Source organism: Quercus suber, unplaced genomic scaffold, assembly GCF_002906115.3.
Source record: "Quercus suber isolate HL8 unplaced genomic scaffold, Cork oak 2.0 scaffold_154, whole genome shotgun sequence".
NCBI lineage: Eukaryota > Viridiplantae > Streptophyta > Magnoliopsida > Fagales > Fagaceae > Quercus > Quercus suber.
In genome coordinates, this window is record NW_027069615.1 from 84,791 (window position 1) to 105,503 (window position 20,713).

Sequence of the window (20,713 nt, forward strand, 5' to 3'; positions counted from 1 at the left end):
ATTTTACAATACCCCAAACATCCCAAAACTCTATTTTTTTCCAATCTTATTTAAATATTCTTTTTTAATCTTTTTTTTACTATTTCTCTTTTTCTCTTCCTTTTCCTCTCTTTCTCCCTCAGCCTCTAGCACTGGCCTCTCAACCTCAACCTCTAGCAAACCCATACCTAGCAAAATCACAAAAAAAAAATCACCCCAATCAAACAAGAACCAGAAATCCACCTGCCACCCCAGCAAAATCACAACAAAAAGTCACAACAAATCAAAAAATCCATACCAAAATCACAACAAAAAATCACCACTTGCCACCCCAGCAAAATCACAACAAAAAATCCATACTAGAAACCAGATTACAACCCAGGCCTCTTTCTTTAGCCATCAGTCACAAACACACAACAACAAAAAAAAAAAAAAAAAAAAAAAAAACAACACACACACACACACACATAGAACCCAGATCGCAACCCAAAAGAACCGGATCGCTACCCACTTCGGCAGCGCTTTTTGACACCAAACTCTCCACTATAGTAGCGCAACCCAAATCACAACCCACTCTCAACCCAGATCGCAACCCACTTCGGAGACGCTTTTTAACCCGAATCAAGTCAAAGCTCTCTAACATCTGTGACGAAATCCTCAAGCTTCTTGGTACTAGCTGATTTTGATTTTGATTTTGATCTTAACCCAAACCCAAAAATAGCTTCAGCAATGGAGAGAGAGAGAGAGATGAGAGACTGTGGAGAGAGTAAGGACTGAAATTTACCATAAAATATTAATATAATATTTACCATTGAGTTACAGTGCGATTCTATGTTTAGAATCGCACTGTAGCACAATTGGTTTTTTTTTTTTTTTTGGCAATAGTTACAAAACCCAACATCTAATGGAGTGGCATTTTGGGCCTAAATTGTAAAATAGGCCTACATTTGGGATTTAGCCTATCCATTGCTGATGCTCAACCACCGCTAGTTTGATATCTAGTAATAAAGTCGTCTTGCTAATGGTGTATTTGGATATCGCTTCTTTTGTTGAAAACTGAAAACACTATAGCAAAATAATTTTTAAATGTGCGAATAGTACTGTGGGACCTAGTTTTGAATTTTTTTTTTTAATTTTAATAAAGTATTTGCGGGTCCCATGAATAGTGCATGGAACACACTAGAAAAGCATAATTTTGACATCTAAAAAAGTGAAACGCTATTCTCAAAAAAAAAAAAAAAAAAAAAATGAAACGCAGGTGCAGTTTTAGCATCATTCAAATGAAAGCTAAGTGAACGTTTGGATGCAGCTAAAATGATTTTTTAGTTGCATCCATATCTATCAGTGAGTCCCGTGCACTGTTCACGGAACCCAAAAACATCATTTTTTAGCAAAAATTTCATTAAAAAGGGTTCCACGGTACTATTCACAAATTTAAAAATTATTTTTTATATTTGTTTTTAGTTTTCAGTTTTCAATAATAAACAGTATCTAAACAGACCCTAGTGGAAATTCGAGAAACCCCGTTGTGCACTTTTGTAGTGTTATTGGAATGTAGCTCAAACTGTATTTATCGTGCCGACATATATTTAAATATATATATATATATATATATTTTGATGGGATGTATTTAAATATCTAGTCTACGCATGATGTGGGACTTCTCACTTCATTGCCATATTGCCATGTGATAAAAAATGATGATCAATAATAGAACTAAAAAATTCATAAAAGCTTCGCTGGGCATGTGGCCCATGGGACCAACCACTAACTTTTTTTTTTTAAAATATTATTATTTAATAAATTATAAGAGAAGAGATTTGATTATTGAGGGTGTGTTTGTTTGGAGGTGAAATAAAGTAGATGAAAAACTTTGCGGAGAAAATAGAAATGAAAACTTTTTTAGAGTGTTTAGTTGAGTAAAGATGAAGGAATATAAATAGTGGGATCTAGGTATTTTCTTTTCGGATCCTCCAAAAAGTTCTCTCGTTATAATGGGGAGAGAGAGGGGAAAGCTCAAAAATAGCCTTCACGTTAGACTTCACCTTCAACGTGTTGGCTTTTTTTTTTTTATTCTTTAATTTTTTTTCTTTCTCTGTTACTAACATGTTGGCTTTTTTTTTTTTTTGATTTTTTTTTTTGGATGTGTTAGCTTTCTTCTTCTTCTTCTTCTTCTTCTTCTTCTTCTTTTGGTGATCATATATTTACTTTCTCATTAATTTTGGTTGGTTTTTGTTTTTATTTTTATTTTTTTTTGAGAAAATAGTTTTGGGTTAATTTCTTATGCTATATATATATATATATTTTTTTTTTTTACTTTAATAAAGTGTCCATCTATACATAGTTTTTAAAAAATTATAATGTGTTACTTTTTGTTTTATTTAATAGGGACAGATGGTAAATTTACACAAATATTATTTTCAACAAAAAAAAAAAAGTTTTTCATCCCTCCACTTTTCCTCCCTCCCAACTAAATACAAATGAGGAAAATTAAAATTTTTTCTATCTTCCTACTTTTCCATTATTTCTCCATTTTTTATTTTCCCACTTTTCTATCCTCCCAATTAAACTTACCTTAAATATTTCCAGAATATTACACAAAATACTAGTTGAGGTATGAGACACTTGACAACACCAACCCTTTTTCTTAGGGGTGTGTCGGTTCTCAACCGAAACTGATCGAAATAATTGGAAATCCATCGGTTTCGGTTGGATTTCAGTTTCGGTCGGTTCCGGTTGGATTTTTTGGTTTTCTTATCAAACCCAGAAAATATTAACAAACCCAAAAAAAAATAAACAAACCCAAAAAATCCCTTTGCTTTCCCACGTTTTCTCACCACCCAAACACCAACAAACACCAAGCACCAACAAACACCAAGCACCAAGCAAAGTAGCAAACACAAAACCAAAAAAAAAAAAAAAAAGAAGAAGAGAGAATGGCGAAGAAGCGTACCGGCGAAGCCAACCAAACTCCCAGAAATCATGAAGAACAAAACCCAAACCATGAAGAACAAAACCCAAACACCCAGAAACCTTGAAACCCAAACACGAAGAACAAAACCCAAACCACAAACCCAGAAACCTTGAAGCCCAAACAGAAACCCACAAAGAACAAAACCCAAACCACAAAGACAAAAAAATCAAACCAGAGAGGCTGCGGCAGCAAAGGAGGCGGCGGCGACAACGGGGTTTGTTGATGTTTTCTCTCTGGATCTTTAGGTGGGTTTCTTGATTCTTGTTCTTGATTCTCTCTGAATCTTGTTCTTGGTGTGGGTTTTTCATTTCTTGCTTCTTGATGTTGCCAACAGAAGTGAGAGAGAACAAAACCCAAACGTTGGCTGAAGAAAGAAAAGGGAAGCTGAAGAAAAGAAAAGAAAAGAAAAGAGAAGACGTCGGCTGAAGAAAAGAAAATGGAAGAATAATCAAGGTTATTTTCGTATTTATGCTACTACTAGGGGTTTAAAAAATTAAATAGCAAAAAATACCCCCCCATCCTGCATGAAGGCTCGAACCACTCCCTGCTAGCTAAGCCGTAAAAAGTATACCAGTAAGGCCACTGATCCATTGTGTTTTAATATTACATAAATATATATATATATATATATATATTCGGTCAGTTCGGTTCGGTTTCGGGTGAAAAAATCCAGCACCGAAACCGAAACCAAAATTTCGGTTTTTAACTGAAATCGAAACCGAAACCGTACCGAATCGAAAATTTGGCAACGGTTCGGTCGGTTTTGGTCAGTTTGTTCGGTTCGTTGGTTTTTTGCACACCCCTACTTTTTCTAAATTTTTATACATTATGGGTTCGATTGTTTTTTTTACTACTTTGCGCTAAGGTGTTTATGTGGACCACCTACGTATTACGGACCAATATACAGATGTTTTTCCTTTCGGTGGGAATGATATCCATGTATAGGATAGGATATAAAAAATCAAAGTAAGAAAACTGGGTATGTAACTGAGCTTAAACTTAAAAGATTCAAAGATTGCATGCAAAAGAGATCGCTGCATCAGCATGGAAAGCAAAGAGATAAATTCATTTATGTTACTAGCCTTCACCAGGAACAAAGTAACAAGCATTGTACATTGTCAAACTTTTGAACTCAGTAGGACCCAATTGGACCCCCTCCCCTGACATGAATAGTTGCACATTCTGTTAGAAATAAATGAGAGATAATACCTGAATTTTTCTTGAAAATTATACAATTTGATATTACCAAAAAAGAGGTGGCAGAGATAAGACGTGGACCGAATCACTGTCTCGAGACAAATCATGCTGTCTACGGTATATCTAATGTAGTTAGACAAATAGTTTCTATAAGTTGCCCCCAAGATACAATAGCCTAGCCACCTTTGTTGATTATCCTTGCGAGCTTACACTACTCGTAGGATATAAGCTATCTATAGTGCTTTCTTTTCCCAGAAAATTTTGTAAAAGATAGAATATTTTTAGGACAATAAAAAATTATTTTTGAAAAGTTTTTCAGCTTTGTAAATCAAAAATAATGTGTGTCTTAAATTTTTATTTCTTTCCATATATATATATATATATATATAAAGCTAGACCCATTGCTTGGCCTCAACCAAAAAATAAAAACGTTTGCCAACTTTTAAAACTTCAAATGGTCATAAAATTATTGAAATCAATGTCATGAATAGCTTTCCTTTTATACATATATTATATATAAACCGGTCAAACCTTTTGCCAAAGTGTACGATGAGGTGAGGTAAGTTAGTAGACAACTCAAGTTTGTCTTATAGTGTCATAACTCATAATGCCATTAAAACAAAATTTACAGCCCCTAACGTGCCTGCATTTAAGCTGTCAAATAATGCTTTTCTTTGAAACTTTGACTATACACCATAATTACAACCAAGAATGGAAAGCAATACATAATGCTATAACCCATTAACAGTAAATTATATAAATATATAGTTGTACAATATCTGATACTTTCTATCTATAATGTTGTTATTAAATATATTAAAAGAAACGTTTTAAAGCAAAAGTTTATAAAGGAAAGTATACTAAAAGTTGGCAATATATGGTATTAAAATTCACATTAATTTTTAGAGATTTCCTAATTAAAACCATTGACAATAGTTATTCAAATTTTGAATTATATTTGAATTTTCAAAATTTAGCAATCAATGTATCTGACATTAAGGGATAATTGATTTCCTCAATTCACATAAATGAGTATTAAAATAAATATGATATTTTTTATAAAAATATCCAACAATCCCCCACTTATTTTTATAAAAAATAAATAGGTAAATATATATATATATATAAGAACAACTTTCTGGGTTAAGTAGAACATTATGCATAATAGGAGTGCCAATGGCTTGAACCCTCATTTAGTGTTTTAGCAACATTGTTCCAAAGTTAATAGTGATCTAAGTCTTGAACTATAACGTTTTCTATGGATACAAAACATTACATCACACACATAATGTTCCAATACTCTACTACGAGCTTCTAAGCCAGCACATTACTGCCTTGTGCTTTATCCCAGTATCCATGAGCTATTTAGAGAACTAGATCCATTCTCAAAGGAAGTGGCCTCACTTCCATGCTCACTTAGGTGTGGCTATCAAGGATGTTCTTGTAACTCTAACATCCCACTCATAAGAGCTATTGTCCACATTAAAAGTTTTTTGTTTTTAAATAAAAACTCATCCTATATAACGTTACAAGATACATGCACGCACACCATAGGGAGGGACATGAGTATTATTACTCATACATATATTTAGCGCATGTTAATCAAACTACTCTATGATTAGTTTTTCCCTTTGAACCTAGTTCTTGGGATCTCCAGTCCCTAGGTAGGGTATCCTTATAGGTAGTTTATTCTTCTTTGGGCTTAAGTCCCATCCCCTTATGGTACCATTGTTTATGTATGATCTCACAGTACTGTGTTTTATTCTAATAGATATGGATTTACCATTATAGTATTTATTGCGCACTCTACCAATAGTGGCAGTACTATCATAATCAATTAAGACGGGTGAAATAGGTTTCTCCCACATGGGGATTTCAGATAATAAATTTCGTAACCAGCCCGCTTCTTCACTAGCTAAAGATAAGGCAATTAATTCTGCCTCCATGGTGGATTTAGCAATAATCTGTTATTTTTTAGATTTTCAACTTATTGCTCCACCACCTATTATAAATAAATAGCCAGTGGTAGATAAAGAATCACCTGATAAGGTGTTCCAACTAGCATCACTATGTCCTTCAAGAACAGCAAGATATCTTTGATATAGCAAACCATAGTGCGCAATTCTTTTAAAATATCTCTTTAATTGAGTCATGACACTCCAATGCTTAAAATTGGGTTTGCTAGTAAATCTTGCTAAAACTCCTATGGCATAAGCAATATCAGGTCTAGTACAATCAGTAGCATATCTAAGACTACCAATAATACTAGCATATTCTTTTTTATTGTAAATATCATTTTCATCTTTAGTAGGAAAAAGATGCACACTAGAGTCAAAAGGAATACTTGTAGGCTTACAATCAAAATAATTATATTTTTTCAAAATTTTTTCTATATAATGAGATCGATCTACAAATATGCCATTTGAAGTTCTAGAAATTTTCATGCCAAGAATCACATTAGCTTCTCCTAAATCTTTCATATCAAAGTTATTTTTAAGGAGCATTTTGGCAGCAATTATAATATCCATATTAGGACCAAAAATTAGAAGATCATCAACATATAAACAAATTATAACATGAGCATCATCAAAAGTTTTATAATATATATATTTGTCACTTTCATTTGCTTTAAAACCATTAGAAAGCAAACATTGATCAAATTTCTTATGCCACTGTCTAGGTGCTTGTTCTAAACCATATAAAAGATTTTAATAATTTACACACCTTGTGCTCATTACTTGGCATTGTAAAACCTTCTGGTTGGTCCATGTAGATTTCTTCTTTTAAATCTCCATTTAGAAATGTCATCTTTACATCCATTTGATGTATCATCAAATTATGAATAGCTGCTATAGCAATCAATAATCTAATAGACGTAACTTTAGTAACAGGAGAAAAAGTATCGAAAAAATCAATATCTTCTTTTTGTTTAAAACCTTTAGCTACAAGCCTTGCTTTGAATTTTTCAATAGAACCATCAGGTTTTGATTTCCTTCTAAGTACCCATTTACACCAAATTGTTTTACAACCTAGAGGTATATCTACAAGTTTCCAAGTATTATTAGATATAATAGAATCCATCTCATTATTGATGGCTTCTTTCTAAAAACTTGAATTAGGAGAAGATAAAGCTTCTTCTAAAGAAAAGGACCAAAATCCTTTTCAATTCTAGGTCTTTTACTCCCCCTAGGTTCAATCTCATATTCATTAACATCTTTTGACTTAGATGTTGAACATTCAAATTTCTCTTGTTGTTCAAAACCCCCACTATTTTTATATTTAAATGGAAATTTATTTTCATAAAAAATTGCATCTCTAGATTCAATTATTGTATTATTATCAATATCATAAAATCTATAAGTTGTTCTATATAAAGAATAAACCAAAATTACACAAATAGAAGCCTTTATCCCCAAGTTTAGGTCTTTTGGGATCAGGTAGCCTCACAAATGATATGCAACCCCAAACTTTGAAAAAATTCAGATTTGGTTTATATTTTTTCCATAATTCAAAAGGAGTTAAAAAAAAGTCTTTTTATGAGGTACTCTATTCAAAACAAAATTTGCAGTTAAAACAGCTTCACCCCAAAAATATTTAGGAGCCCTAAAACTAACAAGCATAGCATTAGTTAAATTTATAAGAGTTCTATTTTTATGTTCAGCTACTCCATTAGAAGATGGAGAATAAGGGGCAGTAGTCTCCTAAACAACACCAAGAGATTGAATATAATTATTAAGACCAAGAGTATCATATTCTTTTCCTTTATCAGTTCTAAACATTTTAACATTTTTATCAAAAGTATTCTCAACTTCTTTTAAGAAAATTGATAATTTTTCAAAAGCATCACTTTTACTTTTCATAAGATAGACATATGAATATTTTGAAAAATCATCTATAAAGGTTATAAAATACTGATTACCTCCACGTGTCAAATGTCCTTCAAATTCACAAATATCACTATGGATAAGCTCTAGTAATTCAGTATTTCTTTCAATTGGTTTATGAGGCTTTTGAGTAATTTTAGTCATGCTACAAATTTCACATTTTTCAAGTTAATTTTCAAGTTTAGGAATTAAACCTAAACCACTCATGTTTTTCATATATTTATTATCAATATGACATAATCTACCATGCCAAACATTCACACAAGAAACAATATAAGCAAAACTTGAATTTTCATTCATCTCAACATTAAGTTTAAACATGTCATCACAAGCATAGCCTTTGCCAACAAACATGCCCTTTTTAGAGAGTACATATTGATCAGCTTCAAAGACTTGTTTGAAACCAGCCTTATTCAACAAAAAACTAGAAACTAGATTCTTTCTAATGTCAGGAACACGAAAGACAGCTTTGAGAGTGACTTCTCTCCCAGAAGTAAATTTGAAAAGCACCTCTCTAATACCCACAACTTCAATGGTATGAGAATCACCAAGCATAATTTTCTTTTTCTCATCCAAGATGGTATAGGTCTTGAACTAATTTTTATCATAACAAACATGTCTGGTTGCCCCAGAATCAATCCACCACCCTCCCAAACCTTTGAGAATATTAATCTCGGTAACCATAGCCACAAGAGGCTCTTCAATGACATTGGCTTGAGCCATAGGTCCATGCTTTCGAAAATGACAATTTCTAGTCGAATGTCCAGACTTTCCACATACAAAACATTCACAGTTGCTATTATTAGTGTGGCTGCCATTATTTGGAGCATTCTTAGGATGGTGTGCTTGGTTCTTTCTTTGATTAGAGTGGGTCTTATGTTGAGGCTGATTTCCATTGAAGTTTCTTTTCTTAGGCTTTACATGGATAGTCATTATTTTTTGCATTGGCTTTTGACATGTTTTCATTTGAGGAGATGAAATTTACCTTAGGACCATTTGCTCCATGGAGTTCAACAGCTTTGTCTTGGTTCCTTGCCTCTTCCTCCACTCTCAAACGGGTGATAAGGGATTCAATGGAGAGTTCCTTTTGCTTGTGTCTCAGGACTTTGGCAAACTCTTCCAAGATTCAGGCAGCTTGTCAATGATGGCTGAAACTTGCATTTGTTCATCTACTCGAATGCCTTCAAATCGAACATCTTGTGAAATCATTTGGAGTTCATAGGATTGTTCCACCACAGACTTGCCTTCAACCATCTGAAACCTGAAAAATCGACTACATGCATATTTCTTGGATCCAACTTCCTCTGTATCATATTTTTAATTCAATGCCTTCCATATCTTTTTCACTGATTTGTAAGCTTGATCATAATAATCATACAAATCATCAAAAAGACAATTAAGTAAATAATTTCCATAGTAAAGATGATTCTTATCCGATTTCTTAACATCTTTTTCATGTTGAGAAAGTTCTTCTTCAGTCAATTATTCAGATTTCTTTTTCTTTGGTTTTTTCTCAGTTAACACATAAGCCACATTCAAGAGAGTAAGATAGAATAAAGTATTTTGTCTCCACCTCTTAAAGTTAACACCACAGAAGCGGAATGGCTTATTAAGATCACCTACTCCAAAGGAATTAGACATAACATTACCATTTTCCAAGGACGATTTTGTGCTCTCCATATTGATTTGTCTCAAATTATTGGAAATAAAGGAGAGATAATGCTAAAATTTTCCTTGAAAATTACACAATTTGATATTACCAAAAAAGAGGTGGCAGAGATGAGGCATGGACGAAGTCACTGTCTTAAGACAAATTGTGCCGTCTACAGTATATCCGATGTAGTTAGACAAATACTTTTTGCACGTTGCCCCCAGGGTACAACAGCCCAGACACCTTTGTTGATTATCCTTGTGAGCCTAGACTACTAGTAGGATATAAGCTCTCTATAGTACTTTCTTTTCCCACAAAATTTTGTAAAAGATAGAATATTTTTGTGAGTAGTAAAAAGCAATAGATGGTAAGTGCTTAGACCAATAAAAAACTCATTTTTGAAAAGTTTTTCAGCTTTGTAATTCAAAAATAATGTGTCTTAAACTTTTATTTCTTTCCATATATATATATATATATAAAGCCAGACCCGTTGCTTGTCCTTAGCCAAAAAATAAAAATGTTTGCCAACTTTTAAAACTTTAAATGGTCATAAAATTATTGAAATCAAAGTCATGAATAGCTTTCTTTTTATACATAGATTATATATAAACCGGTCAAACCTTTTGCCAAAGTGTATGTTGAGGTGAGGTAAGTTAGTAGACAAATCAAGTTTGTCTTGTAGTGTCATAACTCATAATGCCATTAAAACAAAATTTACCGCCCCTAACGTGGTTTTTTTTTTTTTTACTACTTTGCGCTAAGCTGTTTATGTGGACCACGTACGTATTACGGACCAATATATAGATGTTTTTCCTTTCGGTGGGAATGATATCCACGTATAGGATAGGATATAAAAAAAAATCAATGTAAGACTTTCAAAAAAAAAAAAAAAAAAAATTCAAAGTAAGAAAATTGGGTATGTAACTGAGCTTAAACTTAAAAGATTCAAAGATTGCATGCAAAAGAGATCGATGCGTCAGCATGGAAAGCAAAGAGATAAATTCGTTTATGTTACTAGCCTTCACCAGGGACAAAGTAACAAGCATTGTACACTGACAAACTTTTGAACTCAGTATGACCCAATTGGACCCCTCCCCTGACATGAATAATTGCACATTCAAGAAGAAAAGATATCCATTTTGAACAGTACGTGTCTATGGTAGGGTATGTTTTAAATGCTTAATGACGTATGATCTTACGAAATAGGCTCTAGTATCCCTTATAAAAGGCCAAGAAGTATTGCTGTTTTGAACCATCCAGAGACCAAAGATGACTACCAGCAAATACTTTCTAGTGTTGCTCCTTGGAGTGGTGCTTCTAAGCATTGCCTCAATGGCTGATCACCATGAGTCTCCCAAATATGAGCACAAACCTCCTAAGGGAGTAAAGCCAGCCCCAAAACACAAGCCACCTACTCCACTCGATAGGGAAGAGAAGCCATTCCCAAAACACAAACCACCAAGCCAAGGTAATGAACCTCCAAAGGGCAGGGGAGAGAAGCCACCACCACATGATCATCACCTTGGGCATCTTTTATTGGAGTCTTCTTCCATTGATGGCAAACCTCCTCCCAAAGGAGCAAAGCCACCACCAAAACATAAGCCACCAACCCCACTTGATAGGGAAGAGAAGCCATTCCCAGAACACAAACCACCAAGCCGAGATAATGAACCTCCAAAGGGTAGGGGGGAGAAGCCACCACCACATGATCATCACCCTGGACACCTTCTATTGGAGTCTTCTTCCATTGATGGCAAACTTCCTCCCAAGGAAGCAAAGCCACCACCAAAACATAAGCTACCAATCCCAGTTGAAGACGGAGAGAGAAAACCATTCCCAGAACACAAGCCACCAAAGGGTAAAGGAGAGAAGCCGCCACCAAAACACAAGCCACCAACCCCACTTGAAGATGGAGAGAGAAAACCATTCCCTAAACACAAGCTACCAAAGGGTAAAGGAGAGAAGCCACCACACAAACCACCAACTGCCAACTGAATGCATAGCTAAATGTTTAGAAAATAAGAGTTACAACTTATGTTATCTTTCATGTCAGTCACTGTTCTATACGTGGAACAGTTACTAGTAGTAGTGAGCTATGTTCATGTTGTGTACTCTACTCGTTTTAGTGTAGTTTGCTCTATTGCTTATGAGTATATTGACATGCAGTTATGCTTCCTGGTATTACTATCTCAATGAGTTGATCGAATCATTTTCTATCTTACATAGAAGAACACAAAGTCACGTTTGCATTACATATTCTCGTAAAGATTCTAACTTTTCTTAATATTGACATCTTATCACATATCTCAATCGGGATTCGTGATTCTCATCCAAGGAAATTAAGATTTTACAAATATTATTCTCTACAGAACGAAAAGCACCAAAAGTGTATTTCCTAGGACACCCTCCCACGGTTGATGCCAAAGACTCGCACGAGCGGACTGGGTACATTACAGAATTTTGGTCAAAATTTAACTAAGACAATTTATTGCTAACCAAAATTTGTGAGAGTTATAGTATCTCATCATTGGGTCTAGTGGGGTACTCTATGTGGACACCAGATTTTTAGGACCTACTTGCCTGCCCCAACTTTTTCTGTATGTTAAGAGAGTGGCGTGTGTGTATTGGCGACACTAGGATGATTTATGTGCAAGTGAGCCTCTTGTTTATTTAATTTTTAATCTAAGAGTAAACACTATTTATTGGTTTTTTAAGTGTACGATTGGTCATCTAAAATCTAATTTATTTTAATTACTTAATTAACAAAAGAATTTTCTAAGCCTTCTAAACTAATTACAGAAGAAAAACTCTCGAATAAAAGATTTAGGACTCAGAAACTCGATTATACACATCATACAACACCTATCCAAAAGATAATACCAAATTTTAATTTAAGTAATTGTGGACAAAGGCCTTTTACACAAGCTGAAGAATGAATTAAAATTACTTGGTGGTATTATATTTATGTTACAAAGTTTCAGAATGAAAGTAGGAATTAAGTATTAGTAATATACTTTTTTTTTTTTTTTTTTGGGTTGGGGTTAGTCATCACGGTGGCATGGTGTATATGGTTTAATAGGAATGTTGTGAGACAAGGTAAAACATGACAGTCAACTAAATTTTGTCGAAGGCCAAGTACTTACTAGAGGAGTTTCAAATGGCTAACTTCAAGTTGGCTTGCCATGAAACCAGAGAGAGAGAGAGAGAGAGAGAGAGAGAGAGAGAGAGAGAGAGAGAGAGAGAGAGAGAGAGAGAGAGAGAGAGAGAGAGAGAGAGAGAGAGAGAGAGAGAGAGAGAGAGAGAGAGAGAGTCCACTCAATAGGGAAGAGAAGCCATTCCCAGAACACAAACCACCAAGCCAAGGTAATGAACCTCCAAAGGGTAAGGGGGAGAAGCCACCACCACATGATCGTCACCCTGGACACCTTCTATTGGAGTCTTCTTCCATTGATGGCAAACCTCCTCCTAAGGGCGCAAAGCCACCACCAAAACATAAGCCACCAACCCCAGTTGAAGACGGAGAGAGAAAACCATTCCCAGAACACAAGCCACCAAAGGGTAAAGGAGAGAAGCCGCCACCAAAACACACGCCACCAGCCCCACTTGAAGATGGAGAGAGAAAACCATTCCCAAAACACAAGCCACCAAAGGGTAAAAGAGAGAAGCCACCGCACAAACCACCAACTGCCAACTGAATGCATAGCTAAATGTTTAGAAAATAAGAGCTACAACTTATGTTATCTTTCATGTCAGTCACTATTCTATACGTGGAACAGTTACTAGTAGCAGTGAGCTATGTTCATGTTGTGTACTCTACCCATTTTATTGTATGTAGTTTGCTCTGTTGCTTATGAGTATATTGACATGCAGTTATGCTTCCTGGTACTACTATCTCAATGAGTTAATCGAATCGTTTTCTATCTTGCATAGAAGAACAAAAACTCACGTTTGCATTATATATTCTCGTAAAGATTCTAACTTTTCTTAATATTGACATCTTATCACATATCTCAAACGGGACCCGTGATTCTCATCCAAGGAAATTAAGATTTTACGAATATTATTCTCAGCAAAACAAAAAGCACCAAAAGTGTATTTCCTAGGACACCCTCCCACGGTTGATGCCAAAGACTCGCACGAGCCGACTGGGTACATTAAAGAATTTTGGTTGAAATTTAACTAAGACAATTTATTGCTAACCAAAATTTGTGAGAGTTATAGCATCTTATCATTGGGTCTAGTGGGGTACTCTATGAGGACACCAGATTTTTGGGACCCACTTGCCTACCCCAACTTTTTCTATATGTTAAGAGCATCCACATCAGTCCTTCTAAATTTTTTGTCTATTTTACACAAAAAAAAAAAACCTAGTCTTTCTATTTTACACTATCACTTTTATAAAACACCCACATCAATTTATCTATTTTACAAGATATTTCAATAAAATATTCATTCTTCTCAATTTTTTTATTATTTCTCTCAACTCTCTTTACCTATATACGCACACTCTCTCTCTTTTCAGAATAGATCACCTATCTCTCTCTCTCTCTCTCTCTCTCTATCTCTTTTCTACCTTCTCTCTCTTTCTCAAAAACCAAGCTCCGGCGATCCATGAACCACCCTCCACGACCGGCCGATCCACGAACCAAGCTCCGGCGACCCAAATCCTTTCTTCACTGGCCGATCCACACTTCACAAGCACCAATCTATCTCTTCGATCAACAAGCACCAATCAGTTAGTAACTCCGATCAGGCAAGACCCATACCCATGAGCTCCGATCAAGCGAGACCCACGAGCTTCGGTCATTCCAGACAAGCACTGATCTCTCTTTGTTGTTTGTCCGTTTGGGTTTGTTTATGTGTGGGTGTGTTTGTGTATCTCTATTTTTTTTTTTTTTGAGCAAGTGTATCTTTGTGTTGATTTGTCAGTGTGGATGTGTTTGGTTTAATTTTCAGTTGATTTTGGGAAAAAATTTTGTTGATTTTGGGTTAATTTTTAGTTGATTTTGGTTAATACTCTGTGCTAGGGTGGTTATTCTGGTGCGTTGGGTTGTTATAATGGTTGAGAGAAGTCGTTTGATGGAGAGAGAAAATAAAATAAAAAAATTGTTTACACGGGAATAGTAATCGTGTATATATACATGGTTACTGTTCATTTGCACAGCCGGGTGTATATTTTGCACAATTTTACACCCACTGATGTGGGTGTTTTTTTGGCCAAAATGTGTAAAAAGGGCTGCTTTATGTATTTTGCAAGAGTATCTATGGACTGATGTGGATGCTCTAAGAGAGTGACGTGAGTGTATTGGCGACACTAGGATGATTTATGTGCAAGTGAGCCTCTTTATTTATTTAATTTTTAATCTAAGAGTAGACACTATCTATTGGTTTTTTAAGTGTATGATTGATCATCTAAAATATAATTTATTTTAATTACTTAATTAACAAAAGAATTTTCAAAGGCTTCTAAACTAATTACAGAAGAAAAAGTTTCGAATGAAAGATTTAGGACTCAGAAACTCGATTATATACAAGGAAGATGATACACATCATACAACATCTATCCAAAGGATAATACCGAATTTTAATTTAAGTAATTGCGGACAAAGGCCTTTTACACAAGTTGAAGAATGAACAAAAATTACTTGGTGGTATTATATTTATGTTACAAAGTTTTAGAATGAAAGTAGGAATTAAGTATTAGTAATATACTTTTTTTTTTGTTGGGGTTAGTCATCACGGTGGCGTGGTGTATGTGGTTTAATAGGAATGCAATGAGACAAGGTAAAACATGACAGTTAGCAACTGAAATTTTGCAAAAGGCCAAGTACTTACTAGAGGAGTTTCAAATGGCTAACTTCAAGTTGGCTTGCCATGAAACCAACAAGATATATATATATATAGACAGTGGATACCCCTAGCCCAGTCTTGGTATAAGACTAATAATGATGGGCTACTATTTTTAATACACAGTCTGCAAGAGTTGGGGTTATTATTCGAGACTACAAAGGGCAAGTAGAGGCAGCCCTAAGCAAAAACTTACCAATCCCTTTGGGTCCTATAAAGATTGAAGCAAAAGCATTGGGGGAAGGGGTTATTTTTGCTTTGGACTTGGTGATCTCCTCTTTTTATAACCTCGCCACTTTGATGTGGTCGTCACTTTATAAGCCCGTCACTTTTGATGAGTTCGTCACATGGACCGTTAATTTTATAGCCCTGTCCATATTATGGACTTGGTGAGCTCCTCTTCTTACAATCTTGCCACTTTGATAAGACCATCACTTAAATGAGACCGTCAACCTAGGTGGCCGGTATTTTTCATCCCTTTGGGATAAATTGATGCTATGTAGTTTTTGAATAGTGGAGTCGTCTGTTTCTTATGGACTTGTCCACATCCGGACCTGGTTTCTGGCCCATTCAAGGGCTTCAACCATGCTACATCCACTTGGGATTGATCCGTCTGTCTTGAGGGCTTATAGTCGACTACTTTTGCAGCCTTAAGATCATCCACTTTTTAGAATCTTTTTACTTTTTATGGACTTGAGGTCATCCGTTTTTTGCAAACTTGTAAATAGAAAATGCCAGCCTTCCTGAATAAACTCCTCTTATTGCCATGCATTCATAGAAAAAAGTAGCTCTTTAAAAAAAAACTTGCTCTTTGGGCTTATTGTAGCAAAAACTAAAGTAAATGATAATTTTGAGGAGTATAACTGAAATTTGCTATGGTAAACTATAAATGAAAGGAGGTGTTGTTGTCATCTCTACTGGTAGTACTTTCGTAAGTGTTCCGTGTTCCAAGGAGGTGGCAGCTTCCGTCTGTCTAGCGTCTCCAGGTGGTAGGTGCCCTTCCTCTGCCATGCCGTGACTCGGTAAGGCCCTTCCCAATTTGGGCCGAGCTTCCCTTGGGTTGGGTCTCTTGCTATGCCCATGACTTTTCTTAGAATAAGGTCTCCAACTTGGAAGTCTCTGCATCTAATCCGGGAATTGCAGTGCTTAGCCATGCGGTCCTGGTACTGTGCGAGTCTTTGTTCTGCTGTAGCCCTGACTCCGTCTATTAGATCGAAATTAAATAAACTAAGCAAATAATAAAATTAAGCAAATAGTTAAACTAAGCAAAAGATATAAAGCAATGAAAAGATGTAAACAATCAAGGGAAAGGAATTAAGGTTTTGGAATCCGCCTTGCAAGTCATATCAGCATATATTTATGATCATTAATTTTTCCCACCTCACTACATGATAATCTAGAAATCAATCTTGCTATCATGGAAAATATTCTCGTTAAAATCCTTATTTTAAAAATCAAAGGCATGTTCTTCTTCGCTTCTTAAGTATAAAACCAAATTATCAATTGTATCCGTAGCCAAACAAATCACAAGATATATCCAATTCTAAAAATCAAATCATAACTTGTATCCATTGACAGACAAATCACAAACGATATCCAATTCTATAATCAAGAATTAATAAACCAAGCATTCAATTAATTAAGACAAATCCTAAATCATGAGAAAAACATGATTGAACTCATATCTAGAATCCCATCTTAGTCAATTGATATGAAGCAAGAACAATTTAATTCATTAAAGAACAACTATTGTGGGAAAAATCAAATCACATAAATATTACTGATAATCCTTAACAAGGTTTTAATTAATTAAGACAAATCCTAAATCATGAGAAAAACATGATTGAACTCATATCTAGAATCCCATCTTAGTCAATTGATATGAAGCAAGAACAATTTAATTCATTAAAGAACAACTATTGTGGGAAAAATCAAATCACATAAATATTACTGATAATCCTTAACAAGGTTTCATCCTCAACCCTAATTATAAATTTAGCTACTCATGGTAATTGAAATAAAACAAAAGAATAAAATACTAAACATTAAACTAGACAAATAAAATAGAGAAAGGAATAGTCACAATGCTATCATGGAGAAAAGCTACAAAGAAGCCACATGCGGCACTGCCTCTTGCTCCAATTTTTTGTTTTGCATCACAGCCCTAGCACTAGCCTCAGTCCCCCCCTGAATTTTGCCCTTCAAAGCCTTTAAATAGGTCAATGAATCCTATTACAAGTTGAATTCCCGTTTGGAGAAAATCCCAGACTTTTAGGCTTTACTTAACCGACTATTTAGGCCCACTTAATGTCAGAATTAGGGCTTCTGGTAAACTACAAAATTGTAGCTCTTTAAGTTAACTTTCCAGCCCAACTTGAATCATCTCTATTGGACATCTGAGGCAAAAGTTATGCCAAAAATACTAACTGATGTGCAGGCTAGAATCCTAATCCGAATTGGACTTGGATTTGGTGCAAATTTCCTTTGATTCCTTACTCCAATTGGACTTAAATTTAATATTCATGCCTGGCTGGATGTAAGTTGGCTTGATTCAATTGGCCTAGCCCCACTTTGCATGTAAAGCCCTTGTTATCTGCAACACAAAGATATTCTATAATCAGTCACAAAATAACATAAAAGTAAGGCCAAATATGTAGATATGTAAGTATTTTATTGTATATATTTCATGCACATCACCAAACCTGCATATGATGCATCTCCAAAAAAAACTCAATACGTTTTTCTCCGTAATGGTGGCTAAGGCTTCAGCTTCCACCCATTTTGTAAAGTAGTCGATGCCGACTACCAGGAACTTCAGCTGTCATATTGCGATAGGGAATGGTCCCTTAATGTCTAGTCCTCATTGAGTGAACGGCCATGGGGCTGTTATTGGGGTTAACTCCTCGGTTGGTTCCCTAATGATATTGCTAAACCTCTGGCACTTATCACAGGTCTTGACATAAGCCTCGGCATCCTTTTGCATGGTGGGCCAAAAGTACCCTACTAGCACTAGCTTGTGCACTAATGATCTCAACCCTGAATAGTTTCCATAGATTCCCTCATGTACCTCTCTCATGGCATAGTCTGCTTCTTCAGGATCCAAGCATCTTAGGTACGGGCGGGAGAAACCTCTTTTGTATAAGATGTTATCAAGACGAATCTTGCCGCTTGGACCTTCAGCTTTCTTGCAGATTCCTTTCCATCTAGCAATACGCCATTTTTTAAGTAAAAGACTAACAACGTGGTCCAATTGCTTTTGGAGCCTATTTCCTGTATATCGATGGAATCTATCAATGGAGAGAGCTGAACAAAGGAGAGTGCATTATACTTGGTGGTCATATGTTCGGCTGAGGCGGCTTTGGCCAAGCGGTCAGCTTGCTCGTTTTCCCCCCGAGGGATTTGTATGATTTTGGCCTTCAGCTCGTCTACCCTCTTCTTTGCTTGGTCCAAATACCTCTTCATTCTTTCACCCCTACACTCATAGTCCTCGTTCATCTGGTTGGTAACGACCTGAGAATCGCAATAAATGACCACGTTTGAGGCTCCTACAGCTTTGGCGAGATCAAGCCCTGCTATTAAAGCCTCGTACTCCGCCTCATTGTTGGTAGTAGGAAAATCAAGGCGGACCATACACTCAACCGTGTCCCCCTCGGTTGATAGCAACATGATGCCGGCTCCCCCAGCTTGTCTGTTAGATGATCCGTCTACATGTATGCTCTACTAAGGAGACTCTTCTGCCCCCTTGTCCTCACCTTTCGTGAACTTTGCTATGAAATCTGCAATAATCTATCCTTTAATAGCGGTTTGTGGGCGATACTGGATGTCGAACTCACTTAAATCTATGGCCCATAGTGCCAATCTGCCAACAGCTTCAGGGTTGCTCATTGCCCGTCGCAAGGGCTTGTTGGTTAGGACGATTACCGTGTAGGCTTGAACATACGGCTTGAGTTTGCGTGCCGCCGTAACTAGTACGAAGGCGAGTTTCTCCATGGGCGGGTATCTTTCTTCGGCACCGCGAAGTGGCCGGCTAGCGTAATACACAGGCTTCTGTACTCTCTCTTTTGCTCTGACCAAGGCAGCACTGACGGCTGCAGGGGAGATGGCCAGATAGAGAAAAAGCTCCTCACCGGGCTATGAGAGACTCAGTAATGGCAGGGAAGAAAGATAGACTTTTTAATTCCTCAAATGCTTGCTGACACTCGACAGTCCATTCGAAAGATTTCTTTAGTGTGCGAAAGAAGAGTAAGCATTTGTCCGTTGCCCTTGATACAAATCTATTTAGCGCAGCTATTTTGCTATTGAGGCTTTGTACTTCCTTCACATTCTTTGGCAGTGCCATCTCCATTATGGCCTAGATTTTATTTGGGTTGGCCTTGATGCCTCTCTACGACACCATGAATCCTAGGAATTTTTCTGCCGTCACTCCGAAGGTGCACTTTGCTGGATTAAGCTTCATGTTGTAAAAGTGAAAAGTGTCGAACGTTTCCTTGAGGTCTTCCAAGTGATCCTCCTCCTTTCAACTTTTCACCAGCATATCGTCAACGTAGACTTGGACATTTCTCCCAATCTGCTGCGCGAACATCTTGTTCATAAGCCTCTGATACGTTGCACCTGCATTTTTTAAGCCGAACGACATTACCTTTTAACAAAAGAGTCCTTGACTAGTTACGAACGAAGTTTCTCCTGATCAGCTTCATGCATTCAAATTTGATTGTAACTAGAGAAAGCATCCATGAAGCTTAATAGCTTGTGCTAGGCCGTAGAGTCTACTAGAATGTCAACCCGTAGGAGGAGATAGCTGTCTTTGGGGCAGGCTTTGTCCAGGTCGGTGAAGTCCACACACATCATCCACTTCCCGTTGGCTTTCTTGACCATTACAACGTTTGCTAACCAGTCGGGATAGTACACCTCCCTAATGAAGCCTGCTTCTTGTAGCTTACCGACTTCTTCTGCTATCGCTTGGTCTCGCTTTTGGGCAAAGACCCACTTCTTCCGTCGGACAGGTGGACAGGATGGCGACACATTTAACCTATGCACCATGACTGAAAGGTCAATTCTTGGCATGTCCTTATGGCTCTAGGTGAATACGTCTTGATTTTCCTTAGGGAAAGTTACGAGTGCTGAGCGAATTGCCGGGCTAGCGAAAGTACCGAGTCTGGTGGTCCTGTCTGTCCTGAAGTT

The 20,713-nt window shown here is 36.2% G+C and overlaps 1 protein-coding gene across 1 annotated transcript; it reads left to right on the top strand.

Moving 5' to 3' along the window:
* The first annotated feature begins 10,954 nt into the window (after window positions 1-10,954).
* Window positions 10,955-11,680, top strand: LOC136069151 (proline-rich extensin-like protein EPR1). Its single transcript, XM_065777358.1, has one exon. The coding sequence runs from the start codon at window positions 10,955-10,957 to the stop codon at window positions 11,678-11,680; it is 726 nt and encodes a 241-aa protein (XP_065633430.1).
* Window positions 11,681-20,713: the final 9,033 nt, after the last annotated feature.

What these genes read in the sequence shown, in the direction of transcription:
- LOC136069151 (XM_065777358.1), top strand. Translation starts at nt 10,955, where the DNA reads ATGACTACCAGCAAATACTTTCTAGTGTTGCTCCTTGGAGTGGTGCTT.